The 19,264-nt window shown below is 48.2% G+C and overlaps 1 protein-coding gene across 3 annotated transcripts in view; it reads right to left on the bottom strand.

The window, feature by feature from the left end:
* Nucleotides 1-19,264, bottom strand: part of HUNK (hormonally up-regulated Neu-associated kinase) — a 124,972-nt gene that overhangs the window by 72,729 nt on the left and 32,979 nt on the right. For all 3 annotated transcript variants that reach the window (XR_011483498.1, XR_011483497.1, XM_020898806.2), the window contains exon 2: nt 6,795-7,087. Coding sequence is in view for 1 of the 3 variants with exons in the window: in XM_020898806.2 (XP_020754465.2) it covers nt 6,795-7,087 (293 nt within the window). In the remaining 2 variants the exon portion in view is untranslated. The remainder of the gene's footprint in view (nt 1-6,794; nt 7,088-19,264) is intronic.

The raw sequence follows: 19,264 nt of genomic DNA, 5'->3' as shown, positions 1-19,264 counted from the left end.
CAGACTTGTGGACTCTGGGAGAAGGCGAGGGTGGGATGTTTCAAGAGAACAGCATCGAAACATGTATATTATCTAGGGTGAAACAGATCACCAGCCCAGGTTGGGTGCTCAGGCCTGGTGCACTGGGAAGACCCAGAGGGATCGGGTGGAGAGGGAGGTGGGAGGGGGGACCGGGATGGGGAATACATGTAAATCCATGGCTAATTCATTTCAATGTATGACAAAAACCACTGCAATGATGTAAAGTAATTAGCCTCCAACTCATAAAAATAAATGGAAAAAATTTAAAAAAAAAAGAAAAAAAAACAAATGTGGAAAGTAGGAAGGCAGTTGAAGAGGAAGGGGACACACATATACCTGTGGCTGATTCATGTTGATATATGGCAGAAACCAACACAATATTGTAAAGCAATTACCCTCCAATTAAAAATAAATAATTTTTTAAAAACCAAATGATTTTTTAATCTTTGATTTATTTATAAGATGAGCAATTTGGTTAAATGCAAGAATAATTTGTTAAGCATGTACCTGATTTATTTATTCAAAATGAAACCTTTTTCGAATTCCTACAATGCTCCAGAAACAAATTCTGCTCATAAAATGAAAGAGCTATTCATTCACTAAAAAGATGCCACCCTACAAAATGTGACCTGAAAACTAAATAAAGTGGTATGAAGTCAATGAAGAAACTCCCTTAAAATTCCACAGAGAATATGGAATATTCCAGAAAGAACATGAATTGGCCGCCTGAAAGCTTCCATCCCAGCGCTAACTCTGACACTAGCTGTATTCATTCAATTTCCCTTCACTCATCCAACAGAGTCTTACTATGTCTGAACTGGGTTGGGCACTGGGCTAGATGGTGGTCTGTGCAAAAGACAGACAGGAATCAAGTCAGTTATCTTGTGAAGCTGAAGCTGATGTTATTCCAATACTCTGGCCACCTAATGCGAAGAGCTGACTCGTTGGAAAAGACCCTGATGCTGGGAAAGACTGAGGGCGGGAGGAGAAGGGGATGGCAGAGATGAGATGGTTGGGTGGCATCACCGACTCAATGGACATGAGTTTGAGCAAACTCCTGGTGTTAGTGAAGGAGTTAGTTGTGTCCGACTCTCACAAAGAGTCGGACACAACTTAGTGAATGACCAACAACAACAATCTTGTGAAAAGTGTTTGTAAAACAAAGTAGAAGGTGCTGGGGAGTCTATGACCAGGGGAGGGACTCCTGGAGGAGGTGAGCTTCTGAGCTGGGACCTGAAGGATGAAGACAATTCAGCCAAAGATTTCAAGAGCCTGGTGGCTCAAACGGTAATGAGTCAGCCTGCAATGCAGGAGAACCAGGTTCGGCCCCTGGGTTGGGACGATCCCCTGGAGATGGGGATGGCTACCCACTCCAGTATTTTTGCCTGGAGAAGTCCATCGGGTCGCAAAGAGTCAGACACAACCAAGCAACAGACAGAAGCAGAGAACAGCTCCGGGGCCTTGAACACACAGAACTCGGCCTCCACGGATAGAATGAAAGAGGTGGACTCAGTGGTAGCTACAGCGAACACGTACTCAGTACTTCCTGAGGGTCTTGAGCTAAGCACTTTACAGGAACTGACCCATTTAATCCTCACGACAACCACGTGAAGTGGATAACCCCTTACCCCTATTGAGTAGTTCCGGAAAGTGAGGCAGAAAAGCCTGAGAGGTTTGCCCAGTGCAGCTCTTAAGTGGTAGACCCGGAACGTGGATACAGGCAGCCTGGCTTAGAATCCACACACGGACCACAGTGCACCCCAATCCACAAACGTGTCGGGGGAGAGCTTTGTGAAATCCCGCATTTCTTATCATGCTTTCTCAGTCCCCATTAAACGAAAGAACCTTTGATCTATATAACCAGTGTCTCCAGATGTGTGCTTGGGCCCTGGGTTCTTCAACAGCCCCAGCCCCCAAGGTGAGCAGAAGTCACCCCTTTCTCATCCGCCATCCCCCTCTCACCCTCTCCAAAGGAAACCAAAGAGGTAAAAGAACTTCATATAACTTTGTAAAACCCTGTCAGCACAGGTGGGGTCTGCTTCTTGTCAGGCCCACGAGAACAAAGGGTCCCCTCTGGCCTGGCATTCCCCGGAGTGCAGAAGGCCCCTTGCCAGCACTGACGAGTGACTGGGGTCGCGGCTCTGGGAGCAGCCGGGCTGACACCCGGGCGCCGGGTCCCTCTGATCACACCTCTTTCTCACTCCCAGTCCTGCTCGTCTCTTCCTGCTGAGGGATGGCGGTATTGCGTTACCCAGGTATGTTTTGTCTGCACGGCTTGATTGGACTTTGATATTTTGAACGAACAGTTGAACCTCAAATGAGCCTCTCGGCAGAATCAGCAGGCAGAATCAGCATTCCTGATGACGGATGTTAAGGTCAACGCTTTCTGTATGACAGAAAAATCATCAGATGTTGGCGTGAGCCCAGTTGAGAAAAAGAAAAATGGGAAAAAAGAAACCCTTGTTAGATGTTAAGCCCAAAGTTATCTCAGGCAGTCCTCAGAGGGTGTAATGAAGATGTGAGGACCACATTCTAACTTTGCAAAAGTGAACAACCATACTATTGCAGCAGATGACACAAACAGTATATGGCAGGTCCTTTTTTTCCTTTTTTTTATATCTTCATTTATTTTTGGCTGTGCTGGGCCTTCGTTACTGCGAGAGCTTTTCTCTGGTTGTGTCAAGAGGAGACGACTCTCTAGTTGTGATGCATGGACTTCTCACTGAAGGGGCTTCTCTTGCTGGGGAGCCCAGCCTCTGGGGTACCTGGGCTTCAGTCACTGCAGCACAGACTCAGTAGCTGTGGCTCTCAGGTTCTAGAACACAGGCTCAATAGCTGCATCTTGAGGGCTTAGTTGCTCCGCAGCATGTGGGATCTTCCCAGATCAGGGTTCAAACTGATGTCTCCTGCATCGGCAGGCAGATTCTTTACCACTGAGCCACCAGGGAAGCCCAGGTTCAGTTTTTTTTTTTTTTTAATTTTATTTATTTATTTTTTCCATTTATTTTTATTAGTTGGAGGCTAATTACTTTACATCATTGCAGTGGTTTTTGTCATACATTGAAATGAATTAGCCATGGATTTACATGTATTCCCCATCCCGGTCCCCCCTCCCACCTCCCTCTCCACCTGATCCCTCTGGGTCTTCCCAGTGCACCAGGCCCGAGCACTTGTCTCATGCACCCAACCTGGGCTGGTGATCTGTTTCACCCTAGATAATATACATGTTTCGATGCTGTTCTCTTGAAACATCCCACCCTCGCCTTCTCCCAGAGTCCACAAGTCTGTTCTATACATCTGAGTCTCTTTTTCTGTTTTGCATATAGGGTTATGGTTACCATCTTTCTAAATTCCATATATATGTGTTAGTATACTGTAATGGTCTTTATCTTTCTGGCTTATTTCGCTCTGTATAATGGGCTCCAGTTTCATCCATCTCATTAGAACTGATTCAAATGAATTCTTTCCAGGTTCAGTTTTAAATGAAGTTCTCTGCCAGCTAAGGAAATCTGCTTTATAGATGCTTGGTTTTCTTTTTTCCCTTCTACTTATAATAGTTACATGATTTTTAAAGATTCACTTCCTTTAAATGATATTTAAATAGCTCTGGGTTGATAATTAAATATTTAGATTTAATTTCACAGGAAATGAGGGCTCTGCCAGGCATTAAGCTGACGATGATATGACGATACGGTATCAGACTCATCAGGAAATATGCTTTTTAAAGTATCCTCTAACACACATCACCTAAAGCCCTTTAAATTATATAATGTAGCCACCAAAATTCATCCTAAATCCTTTTGGATGATCCAATCTGTTTGCTCAGAAATCTTCCCGCTAGGGACCCCGGGACATCTCTGAAATGCTATCTAAACCCTCTTCCTCATTTGAAAACTCTAACCTCGGAATGTGCGTTTGTGTTAGTCCCTCAGTCGTGTCCAGCTCTTTGCGACCCCATGGACTGTAAACCGCCAGGCTCCTCAGTCCATGGAATTTTCCAGGCAAGAGTACTGGAGTGGGTTGCCATTTCCTTCTCCAGGGGATCTTCCCAACCCAGGGATCGAACCTGGGCCTCCTACATTGCAGGCAGATTCTTTACATCCGAGCCACTAGGGAAGCCCTTGAAATAATTTATGAATTCATTCCACCTCTGCGGCATAAAGGAGCCAATTCTCCACCACTGAAGATGGCTACAGTGTATTACGGATTACGGCTGCTTAGAAATGAGACATTTAAAACCTTTGAAAATTCAAGACATTCCGGATATAGCCACCCAGGAATATATTCGAAACAGTTTCCTGTGATGTCTCCACCACCTAATCACCTGTGCCCACGTGCGCTGACACTCATTAACGCGATTTTCAGAGGAGAAAATGAAGAACTCCTCCAAAACGACACCTGTATTTCCAACCTTCCCTAACTTCAAAAGATCTGAGCCTTTGCCACTATTGGCTGATGAATATATTTCCAAAGAGGTAAGGAACGAAGCGGAATGCTGGAGATCAGAGAGAGAAAAAGTGCACCCTTGATGCTATCAAAACATTATTAAATGCATTCCTTTGACGTTCTGACAGTAATTGCGCTGAGAAGGATTGGATTTTGTTAAAATTACTTTAAAAGGGTTGCTGAGAATTTCCTGCGGGAGGGACCAGCAAGCGGGGCACAGCCTTCGCTGGCTTTCCCTTTGTTGTCCCCGAAGCTCCGAGACTGGGCGCATCTGATTTTTGACAGCAGGAAGCCCTTGTAACAACATCCTGAGTCCCTCAGAAAGCTCCTTCCCAGTTCTCTTTTCCTCCATGACCAGCAGAGTGGGTAACCCAAGCTGATTCACCCGTGAGGTTTCTGCCTTCATCACCAAACCAGGCATCCTCACGACCATCATTTCCCGCATCATGGCAGAGCTCTGACACCGCAGGTTACACAAGGGGATTGTTAACAAGAGCCAAAAATAGGGTTATTCACTTACAATTTCTGAATGTTCCCTTCCTTGCTGATCAAAACTCAAAAGAGTTCTGATGAATCGTGATTTCCTGACAGTGTGTGTGACTAAAAATACATACATGGAGAAATTCTCTTACCTTGGTGAGGAAATGATCTGCCTGAATGGGGCCTGGTCAAGGTTGGCTCCTCTCCCCAGTTCCCCCCAAGCCCGGGACCTCCCCCTTCCCCCAGTCCCCCCCAAGTTCTCCCCCAAGCCCGGGACCTCCCCCTTCCCCCAGTTCCCCCCCAAGCCCAGGACCTCCCTGACAGGGTCCCCCCCCACCTCCCGAGCCTGAGACCCCCATGTGTTCCCCCCCCAGCAGCCCAGGACCTCCCCCACTGTGTCCCCCCACCCCCAGCCTGGGACCTTCCCCCAGGGTCCCCCCTGTACCAGAGACTTCCCCACAATGAACCCCAATCCAAGATTGGGACTTCCCCTCAGTGTCTCCCGCCCCCCACGACCAAGACCTCCCTGCTATGCCCCAGATTCAGGCACAGGGCAGAGCATTCCCGGAGCCAAGCCCATTGGTAAAGTTAAGTGAAGGAAGCCACTTGTAAAAGACCATATATTGTTTACATTTATATGCATGATCCAGAACAGGCAGATTCAGAGAGACAGAAAGAAGACTAGCGGTTATGACCAGGGGGTGGTGGGAGGGGTGGGAATGGAGAGTGACTGCCAGTGGGTATTGGGCTTCTTTTTGGGGGTGATGGAAATATTCTAGAATTAAGGCAGTGGGTATAGTTGCACAACTCTGAATATACTGGAAATGACTGAATTGTACACTTTAAAATGATAACTAATGGGATGTGAGCTGTATCTCAATACAAAAAATTTTAAACACGTGTGTGTGCATATCTATATAATTCCTTGATCTTGGTTTTTAAAATGAGAATCAATTAAATATGAGCCCTAATTTTTCTCAGTAACCCAGAGTAATTATGAATTATAACTCCATGAAGGAAGAACTATGCATTTATTGATGAAGTCAACAGTTTTTTGGGAGGAAAAGAGGGCACTTTCATTTTTTTTTAATTTTACTATATTCTGTTGACCTTATTTTAGTCTAGCACTGAAAGTTGGCCCCACCACCAACAGCAGCACTGCTGAGAATTCTGTCTCCATTCCATTTGCTTGCAAAACTCCTCCTTCAAGAGGGAACAAGGTATTCCAAAAAAAAAGTTTTTCATAATTATTTGCAAGGTTGGTTTGGCTTATGGGGAACAAGCCTTACTTTCAAAGGCAAGTTCACAATTCACATAGTAATTCAATTCCATTGTATAAAACAGCTATGAGCAACTACCATATGTAAAACAAATACAGGGAAAGCACCATCAAGCATTGCTAAAATGTATGGCAAAAACCACTACAATATTGTAAAGTAATTAGCCTCCAACTAATAAAAAAAAAAAAAAAAAAAAAACATCTCATGCCATCCTAGTATCGATCCTTCTTTCAGGCACCTGAGCAAGAGTTTTTATTATTTTGGAAATAATAATAACAAGAGCAGCCAACACTTAACATGGCCCTATTACATACCAAACGCAGTTCCAAGTTCTTTCCATATAACAAGTCCTTTCCCCTTATGCCAACCGTGAGACGAGTGTCATGATTGCTCCCATTTTACAGAAGAAGAGACTGAGGTTCAGAGTGGTTAACTAACCAGGCTAGGGTCACATAACTATCCAAAGGACAGAGCCAGGATGGACTCGGCCCTGCACGGCTTGCACTGCAGCGTGGCGCTGGGCATCCAGCCCAGAGTTGGTGGCCAGCATCACGGCGCAGCCCTTACCTGTGGACCACCCCGGCCCGATGCAGGTGCTCCACTGCAGAGATGAGCTGCCGGATGTATCTGCGCGCTTCCGCCTCCTCCAGCCGCTTCTTCTCATAGATTTTGTGCATCAGGTTGCCCCCGGGGCACAGCTCCATGACCAGGTAGTAGCTGTTCTCCGTCTCTAAGATATCGAGGAGCTGGGTGATGTTGGGATGGCGGATCATCTGCTGGATCTGCCCCTCTCGCCGAAGGTTTTTGGTGACGTAGGTGTCTTTCTTGGCTCGCTTCTTGTCGATGACCTTGATGGCCACCTAAGGAGACACCAGGAATGCGGCTGTTACTAGACACTGCAGGCGAAGTTTACCCACCTGACTAGCCACAAAACCCTAGGAAGACACATCGCTCCTTCTCTGCACCAGGAGCAGAACCTGGTCTGAAGTAGCATCCAGGGAGAAAAGAAAAATGTTACATCAGCAAAGGTCAGAAGAGTCAACCTCGAAGGAAGAGAATGACATTCACTCAGGCGAGCTCGAGTAAGTCTGGAAGGCTCAGTGAAGAGTCAGTGTCAGACCTGGTGCTTTATCCTGCGGAGAAAACACCAAGGTCACCTCCAGCCAAGGCCCCTCCTGGCCCCCGCCCCACCCCGCTCAGACCTCGTAATGGCTCCAGGTTGGGTCCCCCCAGGCCTTCGTTTCTGAAACAGCCAAATCTGCCCCCACCTTCGGTTCTGGGGCGTGTTTAGGGAGCTGAGGGGTGCAATGCGCAGGGATCTGGTAGCCCTGCCCTTCCTCCCTGCCCTTCTCTGCCCCGCACCAGGCCCTCAGGTCCAGCTGTCCCTGGCTTCCAGGGGTCACCTCTTTGCCTCTGAATCACGACGTAGGTCCTCTTGGCCCCAAGTCAGGCCCAACATGTCGCTGCTCCAGAGACACATCTCCGCCGCCGCCTGGACACCCCTCCTGGGCCACTTCCCCCACTATCAACACGTCATGTGTGTAGACCCTCCTGCTATGCAGAAAGGGAAGGAAGGAAGGAGGAAGGGAAGGAAAGGAGAACGGAAGTAAGGATGGAGGGATGAAGGGGGAAGGAGGACTTCTGCCCAAGTCTCCACCCCTCCTTCGTTAGCTGTCACCAATTCACTCACCCAGCCTTAAACACACCACTGTTTTGCCCACTTCTTCTTACTTAGGTCTCCTCTCCAAGGTGACCAGCCAGTGACACCTCATCGCCCGCTTGTGCTAACTGCCTCTGTCACTTTCCCTTCCTCTCTGTTCCCACACCAGGCTGGATTCCTTGGGGACCTTGCCTCCCAGCCTTCAGATGCCCTGTCTCCGTGTGAGACTCTAGCAACCCAAAGGACATTCTTCTACGAGGCTGTCACGCCACTGGGCTGCAGGACAGAACACTAGAGCTATTTTCTACTTATTTTTTTTCTTGTAATTATATTTTATAACTGCTTCATAATGCATTCAGTGTCCAAAAGTGTGATACAGATTAATTAATAAAGGAATAGTAGATGAAAGATAGACAGATGCTGGGAAAAGACTGAAGACAGAAGAGGGAGCTGAAGATGAGATGGCTGGCATCACCAACTCAACGGCCATGAAGCTGGGTGAACTCCGGGAGACGGTGAAGGACAGGGAGGCCTGGCGTGCTGCAGTCCATGGGGTGCAAAGAGTCAGACACGGCTGAGCGACTGAACAACAGACAGGCAGACACATGTCTGTACAAAGGGGCTCAAATGTTCTTTTCTTTTCTTTTCACACTAATCCTCTATCCCTGAGTCCTCCCAGGTCCTGGCAACCCCCACTCAAATTGTAATTTTTTAATGGGAGGATAATTGATTCACACTATTGTGTCGGCTTCAAACGTTATTTTCTTGACAACTTTGTGATAAAAATAAAAGCCTGGCCACCGCTGCTCTGGACTATGACATCAATGTCCTACCTCTTTTCCTTGATACTCATCCGGGCCCCTTGAATTCACACTCCGCCCTGCCTTGATATCAGTGGGTCTAGAACTCCAATTTCTTGCTTAAAGCTCTTTGGGGGCTCTCTGCTGCCTGTCGGGCAAGGTCCACGGCCTCAGCCCAGCACTGAAGCTTCTTCTCCACCAGCCCCGCCACTGTTCAGCCCAGACTCTCAGCTCCCCAGAGCAGGTCTCCTCACTCCCCCTGACCACATGTTCAGCCACTCTCCACCCTCTTTACACCTTCAAATCCTCAGACACTAACTCCAGTCCCACCTTCCTTCCAGAAAGTCTCTTTAACACTCCCGTCTTATGTTCCCACCACACCTACCACCCGCCATTCCATTTAAAGCACCAATCCCTCCCCTTAACACAGGGGCCACTCCCCACTCTGCCACACACGATCCTTTATAAACAATGAGTGACCAACAGGTTACTAACCAAGCAAATCAGGGGACCTTTTTTTTTTAATCATTGAAGCAAAACTAGCTGAAAACAGCTTAATCTAGCTGTAAACAGTTTATCATTTGTTCTAGAACAGTCTTTAAAAAAAAAAACTTGAGATATAATTGACATATAACATTGTATTAGTTTTAGGTACGCAACATAAGGATTTGGTGTATGTCTCTATTGGGAAGTGTTTACCACAATAAACCAGGTAAACATCCATCACTATAGTTATAAACTTATGTGTGTGTGATAAGAACTTCTATGATCTTCCGTATTAGCAACTTTTCAAATATACAATACAGTACTGCTAACTACTGAAGGAGGAAATGGCAGCCCACTCCAGTATGCTTGCCTGGAGAATTCGATGGACCGAGGAGCCTGGCGGACTACAGTCCATGGGGTCGCAAGAGTCGGACACGACTGAGCGACTAACGCTTCCTTTCATTTTCATGGCTAACTACAGTCACCATGCTGCCCGTTACATCCTTCAGACTTATCTTACAACCAGAAGGTTTGTACCTTTTGACCACCTTCGACCATTTTAATGGAGATTATCAGGCCCTTAAACCACAGATATGACCAAGAGGGGACAATCAGCCACTGGACCAGATAAATCAGAACCTGCAACATCCCAGGGCGATGTGAGGCTGATGCTGTCTGCCCACAGAAGTGGGCTGTAGTTTGGTCTACCAGTTCAGTATATACAAAACCAAAAGCTTTAAAAGCTGTACTCATTTGTGAAAAAATATATGTATATATGTATAACACATGCACATATATATACACACAAATATATATCCATCATCTTGTGGAGGTGGAAAGAGGAATGCTGAAAAGTACAATTAGATTCTGTCTGCTCAACTCTATGCTGCAACGTTTTAAAAATTACACCCTTTGGCAGTGAAATTCTTAAAAGTACTGTGAATAAACAACAGTCTGAAAGCCCGGCAGTAATATGATCTGCCTTTCTTAACAAAGCACACAATTATTAGGAGGATAATTTATTTAGCTCTTTCATTGCCTGGAGTAGGTTATATAATGGCCACCCAAAGACATTAAGCCCCCACCCCTAGACCGTGTGAATGTGACCTTATTTGGAAAAAGTGAAGGATGCTGAAATGAGATTAACCTACATTATCTGGGTGGCGCTAAGGGTCACCACAAGTGTCCCCACAAAATAGAGGCAGTGGGAGATTTCACACAAATACACAGAGAAGTCCAAGAGGTGAAGCGAGCAGAGATGGCGGGGATGGAATAACACGGCCACCAGGAGCTGGGAGAGGTGAAGGACGGATCCACCTAGAGGCATCGGAGGGAGCACAGCCTTGTCGACACCTTGACTTCAGTCCAGTGAAATTGACTCTGGACTTCTGGCCTCCACAACTGTGAGAGAAGAAACTTCCATTGTTTTAAGTTACCAAGTTTGCGGTAACGCATTACAGCGTGTGTGGGTGCATGCTAAGGCGCTTCAGTCGTGTCCGACTCTGTGTGACCCTATGGACTGCAGTCCACCAGGCTCCTTTGTCGATGAGATTCTCCAGGACAGAATACTGGAGTGGGTTGCCATGCCTCCTTCCTCCAGGGGGTGTTCCTGACCCAGGGATCTAACCCATGTCTCCTGGAGCCGCCTAGGAAGCCCACACATCACAGCAGCAACAGGAAAGTAACACCAGGGGTCCACTCCCCCATCATCTGACATCTTGGTTCCCAAGTTCTGCTGATTCTGAGAGTCCTTTTGTGAAAACCCTGAACCTTAGGCAGCCCCACCTAGAGAAGCTATCCTACAAAGGCCCCTCTCTATTTTTAAACGCCTTCACTTGTAAGCATCGCTAAACTTGTAAACCCTGTACTGATAATACTGAAGATGGAATGACGTTCTTGCTTACACAAAACCATTTAATCAACTTCATTTGTAACAACTGAAATGGGGTGGAGGGGAAATGAATGGGAAATTAAGGAATTGGCAGTGATCAATGATCAGCAATGGGAGGCATCTAATTTAATTTGACAGTAATCAGAGATTTACAGGCACTAATTCTACCCAGGGGAAGCCCAGTGTGATGGTGGGTTTCTAACTGAAAAGATAAACTGCTTCAGTCAGGAGAGTTTTAAAGAGTAAAATTAAATCTGCACAGACAGACAGGACCCAAGTTGATGGACCAGACTAGAGCTCCCAACATGGTCTTTGAGTTTGTGATTGGGGTGTGAGGCGGGGAGTGGGAGGTGTTGTCAGGGGGATTTGTGAGTTTCATCCTGAGCATATGGGGAAAGAAGTTTTGCTGTGAAAGGTCAATAAAACAAAGACTCCAACTTTTTGATGGCTTCAAGTTGCATAGTCCTGAAATTTTACAGAGGAATCTGCTTTCAAAGATTACCCCCACATTTCCAAGTAAGTAGCAAAGTCTGGGAAATTACTAGAGAGAGATGAACGCAGCTCCAGTGGACCACAGGTGAAACTGATCATTCATCAGCTTCTCATTAACTAAGACAGGCACTTCTCACAGTGTGGCAACTCCCACCCCATCGCCACTCCCAGGCTCCTGCGGAAAACAAACAAACAAAAAAACCTCTCAGTGTATAAAATCAGCAAACTTTCAAATAGCTAAGCTCACACAAAAGGAAAGGAAATATCCCAAGGCCAAAAAAACCAAATTGAATAGATCCAAATGAGGAGGCCTCGGCTACAGGTTAGAGAAACAGAAGATAGAGGGAAGCAGGGGTGACAGCAAGGAAGGAGATCCTGAGAAAGCAAAGAGAGAGGAAGAGGCTGGTCTGCGGGGAAGGGAAGCCCGGCTCCCTCCCACACGGGGAAGGAGGAGAAAGAGAAACACGTGGATCCTAATTCCTCCAGAGAGGGGCCAGCTGCAGAAAGGCATTCATGCCTAATGACCCCTGTGACATCTTAGAAGAAAAATTCCAACACAGAATTTTACTTAGAATGAAGGATGCACAAAGCATGTGGCCCCAGTCTCAGCATACACTTCCACAGACCCATGGGTATGCAGAAATGATGTTCATAAAGCACTCAGTAAAATGTCTGGCACTTAATAAGAGCTCCTTAAAAAGATATCCTTATAATCATTATCGCTTTGCTTTCACTGAGGCCACCTGTCGAGGGTGAAGAGCATTCAAAACTTAGTTCAGCCAAGAAAAAAAAAAAAGTGCATTGCCTTGACCTGTCACTTTAGCATATTAAATTTTTAAAAAAGCAGCAGCAGCAGCTTGAATCACATTTGAGTGTTTCGAACTCTCTGGAACAGAGCTGCTTTTAAATCCCAAGGCAGTGGTTTAATATTAGTCTACTCTCATCTTCTTTAAATATTGACTTTGTTGAGATTGCCTACATAGGATCAGACTTAACAGGATTTAAAATAATTCATCCCTTCATCCTGAATCACCCTTCACTGCCTTTAAAATTCATTCCTCTGAAATACATCAAGAATGGGTCACGCATCCAATCTCCAAAATGAAAAGGCAGATGTAAAATGGATCTTCATATGACAGAGAGGAAGGAAAACACTGATCAAAGAAACTCCTCTATAATATCACAGAAACATGCATATATGCTTCACCCATTATACAATGTACAATGCATTTCTGTACGTTCAGCCTTCCCTTAATCAAGGCACTTTTATTTGTGATGTTTTAAATAATCGGAATGCATGAATAGGAGGCTCCGATCCGACTGAATTTTCTTTTTATGTAAAAATGAGCCAAAAAGAGCTTTCTTTCCAGACCATGTTGGTTTCTTAATAAATACACTATGTTAAACTGGAGTGAATCTTTTCTTCTTTAGCAAACTCTTAATAAGGCACCTAAAATATAGTTGACACTGTTCTACATGCCAAGCGTACGCTATGAAAGAGACATGGATCTTCAGGCCTACTTGTGGCCATAATTCAGATTTTTTATAGTGATTTAAGATGACCATCTGTCACAGGCTGAATCGTCTCCCCCCCACACACCCCACCCCCAAATCCACACGTTGAAGCCCTAGCCCCTAACATGACTCTATTTGGAGAGAGCTGCATGCAGTAAAAGGTGAAACGGGGCCAAGAGGTGGGGTTATTGCTGCCGTTCAGTCACTAAGTCACGTTCGACTCTGTGTGACTCCATGGACTGCAGCACGCCAGGCTTCCCTGTCCTCACTGTCCCCCACAGTTTGCTCAACTCGCATCCCACTGAGTCAGTGATCCCATCTCTGTCGCCCCCTTCTCCTCCTTCCCTAGATCTCTCCCAGCATCAGGATCTTTTCCAATGAGTCAGTTCTCCACATCAGGTGGCCAAAGTACTGGAGCTTCAGCTAAGGGTGGGGACCTAATCTAGTTGGACTGGTATCCATATAAGAAAAGGAAGAGATGCCAGTGATATCTCTCTCTCCACACATGCATGGAGGAAAGGCCTTAAGAGGCCACAGCAAGAAGCCGGCCATCTACAAAGCAAGGAGAAGCCTCATGAGAGAGCAACCCTACCAGCACCTGGATCTGGGGCCCCCAGCCTCCATAAATGTGAGAAGCTAAGTGTCTGTCACTCAATCCATCCGGTCTGTGATCTGCTGCGGCTACCCAAGCAGACTCATGGACCGCCCGAGCATCACACAATCCTACGAGATGCCTTTACCCTGCAGAAGAGCGAGACTATGAGTAAGAACGGAGGGGGAGCGTCCATCCTCCAAGGGCTGGGGTTCGGTCTGCTTCTGTCCACACCCTGGCAGCTCAGAAGGTGGCAGACCGCAGCAGCCAGACACTCAGGTTCCCAGGCTGGGTGCCTGGACTGCAAAGCCGGCTCCTGCCACCTGGTGCCTCCAACCTCGCTAAGCTTCAACGTCCTCGTTGTTACAAAAAATGGAGGGGGGAATCATAGTGCCTACCTTAAGTGGATGCTGGGGATACATTGACAAAGAAGAAAACCCAGGAAGGGTGGTGAGCCCCGGGAACGTTCCTAGAAGCCCTTGATAAGTGTCCACTGTTAGGGTCTGTGTGTTTTGCGTAGGAAGAGTGTGTAGAACCAGAAGCCAGGAAGCCCCCCCACCTGGCTCCCACCCCCGCCACTCCCTGAGGTCCTCAGCAGGGTCCCCAGGGCGTCCTGACCACCCAGTCCATAGGCCACTCTCCCTCCTAGCCTCCTGTTGTTCCTCCCAGCCCGATGTCCCCAAGGTGCTGCTGCAGGCCACCTCCCTCCTCACATCAGCAGTGTACCGTCCACCTCCTCCACTTCCTGGACGCCTATGAGCATCCATTTAATGACCAGGCCCACCACCTACATCTGCTTACACCTCTTTCCCAAATGTTTTTTTTTTAAGTTATTCATTTTAAATTGGAGGATAATTACAATATTTTGATGCTTTTTGCCATACATCAACATGAACCGGCCATAGGTAGACATGTGTCTCCCCACCCCCCCTCCCCGATCCTGAACCCCTCTCTCATATCCCTCCCCACCTCATCAGTCCCGGTTGTCATAAAGCACTGCCTGGGACATCTCCACGTGAATGGTCCTCTGGCTTCCCAAGGACTTCCCAGCTGGCGCAGAGGTAAAGCCAGCAAATACAGGATACTCCAGCTGGATTCCTGGGTCGGGAAGATCCCCTGGAGGAGGAAATGGCAACCCACTCCGGTATTCTTGCCTGGAGAATCCAAAGCACAGAGGAGCCCAGTGGGCTACAATCCATGGGGTTGCAAAGAGTCAGACACGACTGAGTGACTGACACACACTGGCTCCCCAAACCCATCTCTTCCCCCTACTCCCCCTGAAGTAGGTGCCCTTGAAGCCCAACCATGCATCCTCCTCCATCCATCACACCCCTAGTCCCACACGTAATTATCCACCAGGGCCTCCACCTCGTAAAGTCTCCGCACGCCCTCTCCTCCCCAACCCCCTCGGCGGCTGGCTGCACCACCATCCCGTCTGGAGGTCTCCCACCCCTGCCTGGAATTCCCTCCCACACAGGGCTCTCAGTCAGAGCAACTCCCAACTCCTAACTCCTCTCTCTGACCTCAGATTATAGTTTGTTTCTCCAGCCCAGACTGCCTCCAGCCACCCTGCAATTCCCCAGCTGTCACACCCATCACAGACACTCTTAATGGTGGGGGGCCACCCTCCACTCTCATTTCCAGGAAGGCAGCTGTCCGGCCTTCCAGCACTGTGCTTGGCTCATCCAGGGCGAGGACAGGAGGGAAAGAAATCAAAGAAAGGTCCCAGCCGTCTGCTACAGCGGCTCATCTCTATGCCTGATATGGGTAAGCTGGCCGCCTGAGCAACACCTCCCCGCCACTTTCTCAGCTTCAACACAGGCTGACCAAAGCCTTCCCTTCAACCGTGAAAATTACAAAATGTGACGCCACCAGTGCACGTGGTTTCAGCTCGGGTGTGACTGTGATGCAGAAACACGTTTTCTCACTCTCACCCCCTCTCCAAAGGTCTCCAGGTCAGAGACTTCCCTGACCAGCCTGATTAGAGCTGCACCACGCCCTCCACCCCCTACACTCCAGGACAGCAATCCACAACCCCTGCACTCCTTTCCGGTTTTCCACTGGTTCCATTAGGGCTTTCCTCCTTCATGGCACAAAGTGCTCCCTGATGTGGGGACTGGTCCTGCTGAACCCTTCTCACTGCTTTTCCAGTCTCCTCCTTTTTGTAGAATAGCTCAAACGGTAAAGAGTCTGCCTGCAATGCAGGAGACCCGGGTTTGATCCCGGGCTCGGGAAGATCCCCTGGAGAAGGAAATGGCAACCCACTCCAGAATTCTTGCCTGGAGAAGCCCCTGGATGGAGGAGCCTGGCGGGCTACAGTCTACAGGGTCACAAAGAGTTGGACACTACTGAGTAACTTCACTTTCTTCTAGAACCCGATCCCCACTGTCACTTTAAACAGAGCTCACTCCTCCGCGCCCGGTGCCTGGCAGTGTTGGGAACACAGAAGAGGCTCAGGCCATGTGTACGGAGCCACTGAGACAGCCAAGGCTTGTGCGAGGGAAGGAGAGGAGAAGGGAGTGAGAGAGGGCGGGGGAAAGGGAGAGAGGATGGACAGACGGACACTCCACTCCTCCCCAGTTAACGAGCGAGCCTCGTGGATTCCTGGACAGACGGCAGACAGTGGACACGAAATGCTCACACTAGAGCAGAGATCAGACGACACGGAACAAACAGTGTCCGTGGTGCACCGTCTCAGGGTAAGCCAGGGCACAGAGAGAAGTTCAGGACCGCTGCCAGGCAACGGGGGCGGACTGCGGTCCCCTGCTCCACTGGAGGCGCCCAGCCATCCTGCTGAAGAAAGCGCCCTCTCCCTTCCTGAGAGCCTGGCTGGCAGAAGTCACCAAGGAGAAGGAGAGCTGGAAGGACACCCATGACCAGCAGTGAAGTGTGCCATCTGGGCACCTGGCGTCCATCGCAGAAGGAGCCTCCTGCTTCCCCCGGTGCCCCCAAGTCCCTCCCTCCCAGCGTCTGGGCTGTGCCCCTGCCAGGTACCCTTCCTCCCTCCTCAACGTGTCTGCACCATCTGCATCTTTTCCAGAATAGCTCCTCCAGAAGGACAGGCTGTGAGTGTGTGTGCGCCAAGCTGCCTCTTTGGACCGCGTGGACCCTAGACCACCAGGCTCCTCTGTCCATGGGATTTTCCCAGCAAGAATAATGGTGGAGTGGGTTGCCATGCCCTCCTCCAGGGATCTTCCCAACCCAGGGATTGAACCCATGTCTCTGACATCTCCTGCACTGGCAGGCGGGTTCTTTACCACTAGCGCCATCTGGGAAGAAAGCCCCCCTAAAGCAAAGACCAACCAGACACACCCAGAATCCCTGTTTCTCCCAGAGATTCACAGTCCTGAAGGTGCCTGGAGAATGCATCACGCACCTACCTCCTTCTCTGACCACATCTCCCTGCCGCCCCCTCTGCTCACCCGCGGGCCTCCCTACACGTCCTCTGATGAGACACGGGTATTTCCACCCCAGCCACAGACTCTCGCCCTCACCTCCAAGTCTTACTGAGGTGGCACCATTCACAAGGCTCCCCGACCCACCTGTTAACAGCCAAAGCCTCACTCCGGTCCCCAACATCTCATGGCAAATGGATGGGGAGAAAGGAGAAGCAGTGACAGGTGTTATTTCCTTGGGATCCAGAATCACTACAGATGGCGACTGCAGCCATGGGATTAAGACACTTGCTCCACTGAAGGAAATCTATGGGGACTTCCATCATGGTTCAGTGGCTGAGACTCCTTGCTCCCAGTGCAGGGTGCCTGGGTTCGATCCCTGGGCAGGGATCCCGCCCACATGCCACAGGGATCCCACATGCCACAACTAAGACCTGGTATAACCAAATAAATAAGTAAATTTAAAAAAAAAAAGAAGAAAAATCTATGACAAACCTAGACATTGTATTAAAAAGCAGAGACATCACTTTACCAACAAAAGGTCCATCTAGTCAAAGCTATGGTTTTCCCAGTAGTGATGTATGGATGTGCAAGTTGGACCATAAAGAAGGCCGAGCGCTGAGGAATTGATGCTTTCACATTGTGGTGCGAGAAGACTCTTGCGAGTCCCTTAGACCACAAGGAGATCACACCAATCCAAAGGAAATCAACCTTGAATATTCATTGGAAGAAGTTATGCTGAAGCTGAAACTCGAATACTTCGGCCACCTGATTCAAACAGCCCACATGTTGGAAAAGACCCTGATGCTGGGAAAGATTGAGGGCAGGAGGAGAAGGGGGAAACAGAGGATAAGATGGTTGGATGGTATGTCAACGGCCATGAGTTTGAGCAAACTCCAGGAGGTAGTGAAGGACAGGGAAGCCTGGCGTGCTGCAGTCCACGGGGTCACAGAGTCAGGCACAGCTTAGTGACTGAACAGCAACAAAGCCTCACTCCAGTCTATTCCTCCCAATAGTGCACGTCTCCTCTTAAACCCCACAGAGCTCATCAGCCGAGTGTGGAGTCCGCCTGACCCACAGCTGCTGCAGAAGCAGGGGTCTGTCTCCTTTGCTGTCATGCTTTCAGCGACCAGAATGGTCTCTGGTTCACAGACAACACCCAACAAACATTTTTTGGATGAATAAATGAATGAATGAATTAAAGCACTGCTGGAAGGAAAAGATTGTATTTTAACTAGATCAGAACCTGTTACGGACTGAACTGTGTCTCCCCTCAAATTCTTACATTGAAGACTTAACCCCAACGAGACTACTAGGAGATGAGTTAAAGGTTAAATGAGGACATAAGGATGGGGCCCTAATCCAACAGGATTGGTGTCCTTGTAAGAAGTGGAAGAGACACCAAGGATCCAGTCATACAGAGGACAAGACATGCAAGGACACAGCAAGAAGACGGCCATCTGGAAGTCGAGGAGACAGGCCTCAGGAGAAATCTAACCTGCTGACACCTTGATCTGGGGCTTCTAGCCTGCAGAACTATGAGACAATAAACCTGTTGTTTCAGCCACCTGGCTGTGCTGTTTTGTTACAGCAGCCTGAGCGGACTTATACAGAAACTTCATGCAAGTTACTAGGATAGGATGGCTCACGTTGTAGATCTCATCTACATCAGTGAAATCTAGATGTATAGAAACCTAGACAATGTTGGATGAAGTAAACTGAGCAGGCGTGAGCTGGACGGGATGCCCCAAAATTCAGGAAGAAAACAGCATGGGGCTGAGAGCTCTGAGGCTCCAGGCCAAGCCTGAATTCGGGGTAAAAGGGCTGAAAACTGTGGCAGTTGGCATGACCCAGTGGGAAGTTTTGAAAATAAATTGGTTTCACACCTTCAAAGCATCAGAGTAGAGCATGAGCCTGTGTGGGGGATACTCATTTAGCAGAAAGCAGAAAATATCTTCTGCCGGCTGTATAATTAATTTCAGCGTCACTCTAATTCAAGGAGAAATGACGCTGGACAGCAAACACAGATCGCAGTCTTTTATGGGGGCCCATTAATTGCTGTAATTTATGTTGCGGAGCAACACAGCTCTGACCCCTGGCTCCCTGCCAGCCACCCTCCTGGGATTCTACACTAAAATCTGTCTTTGTGGAAATGAGGAGGGACAGTTTCCGTCCCCAGTCTAAACAACGAAGCTCATTAGGGCTG

This window comes from Odocoileus virginianus, chromosome 25 (assembly GCF_023699985.2).
Source record: "Odocoileus virginianus isolate 20LAN1187 ecotype Illinois chromosome 25, Ovbor_1.2, whole genome shotgun sequence".
Classification (NCBI taxonomy): Eukaryota; Metazoa; Chordata; class Mammalia; order Artiodactyla; family Cervidae; genus Odocoileus; species Odocoileus virginianus.
Note: the sequence above shows the minus strand (reverse complement) of the source record. Positions and strands in the feature narration are given on the sequence as shown.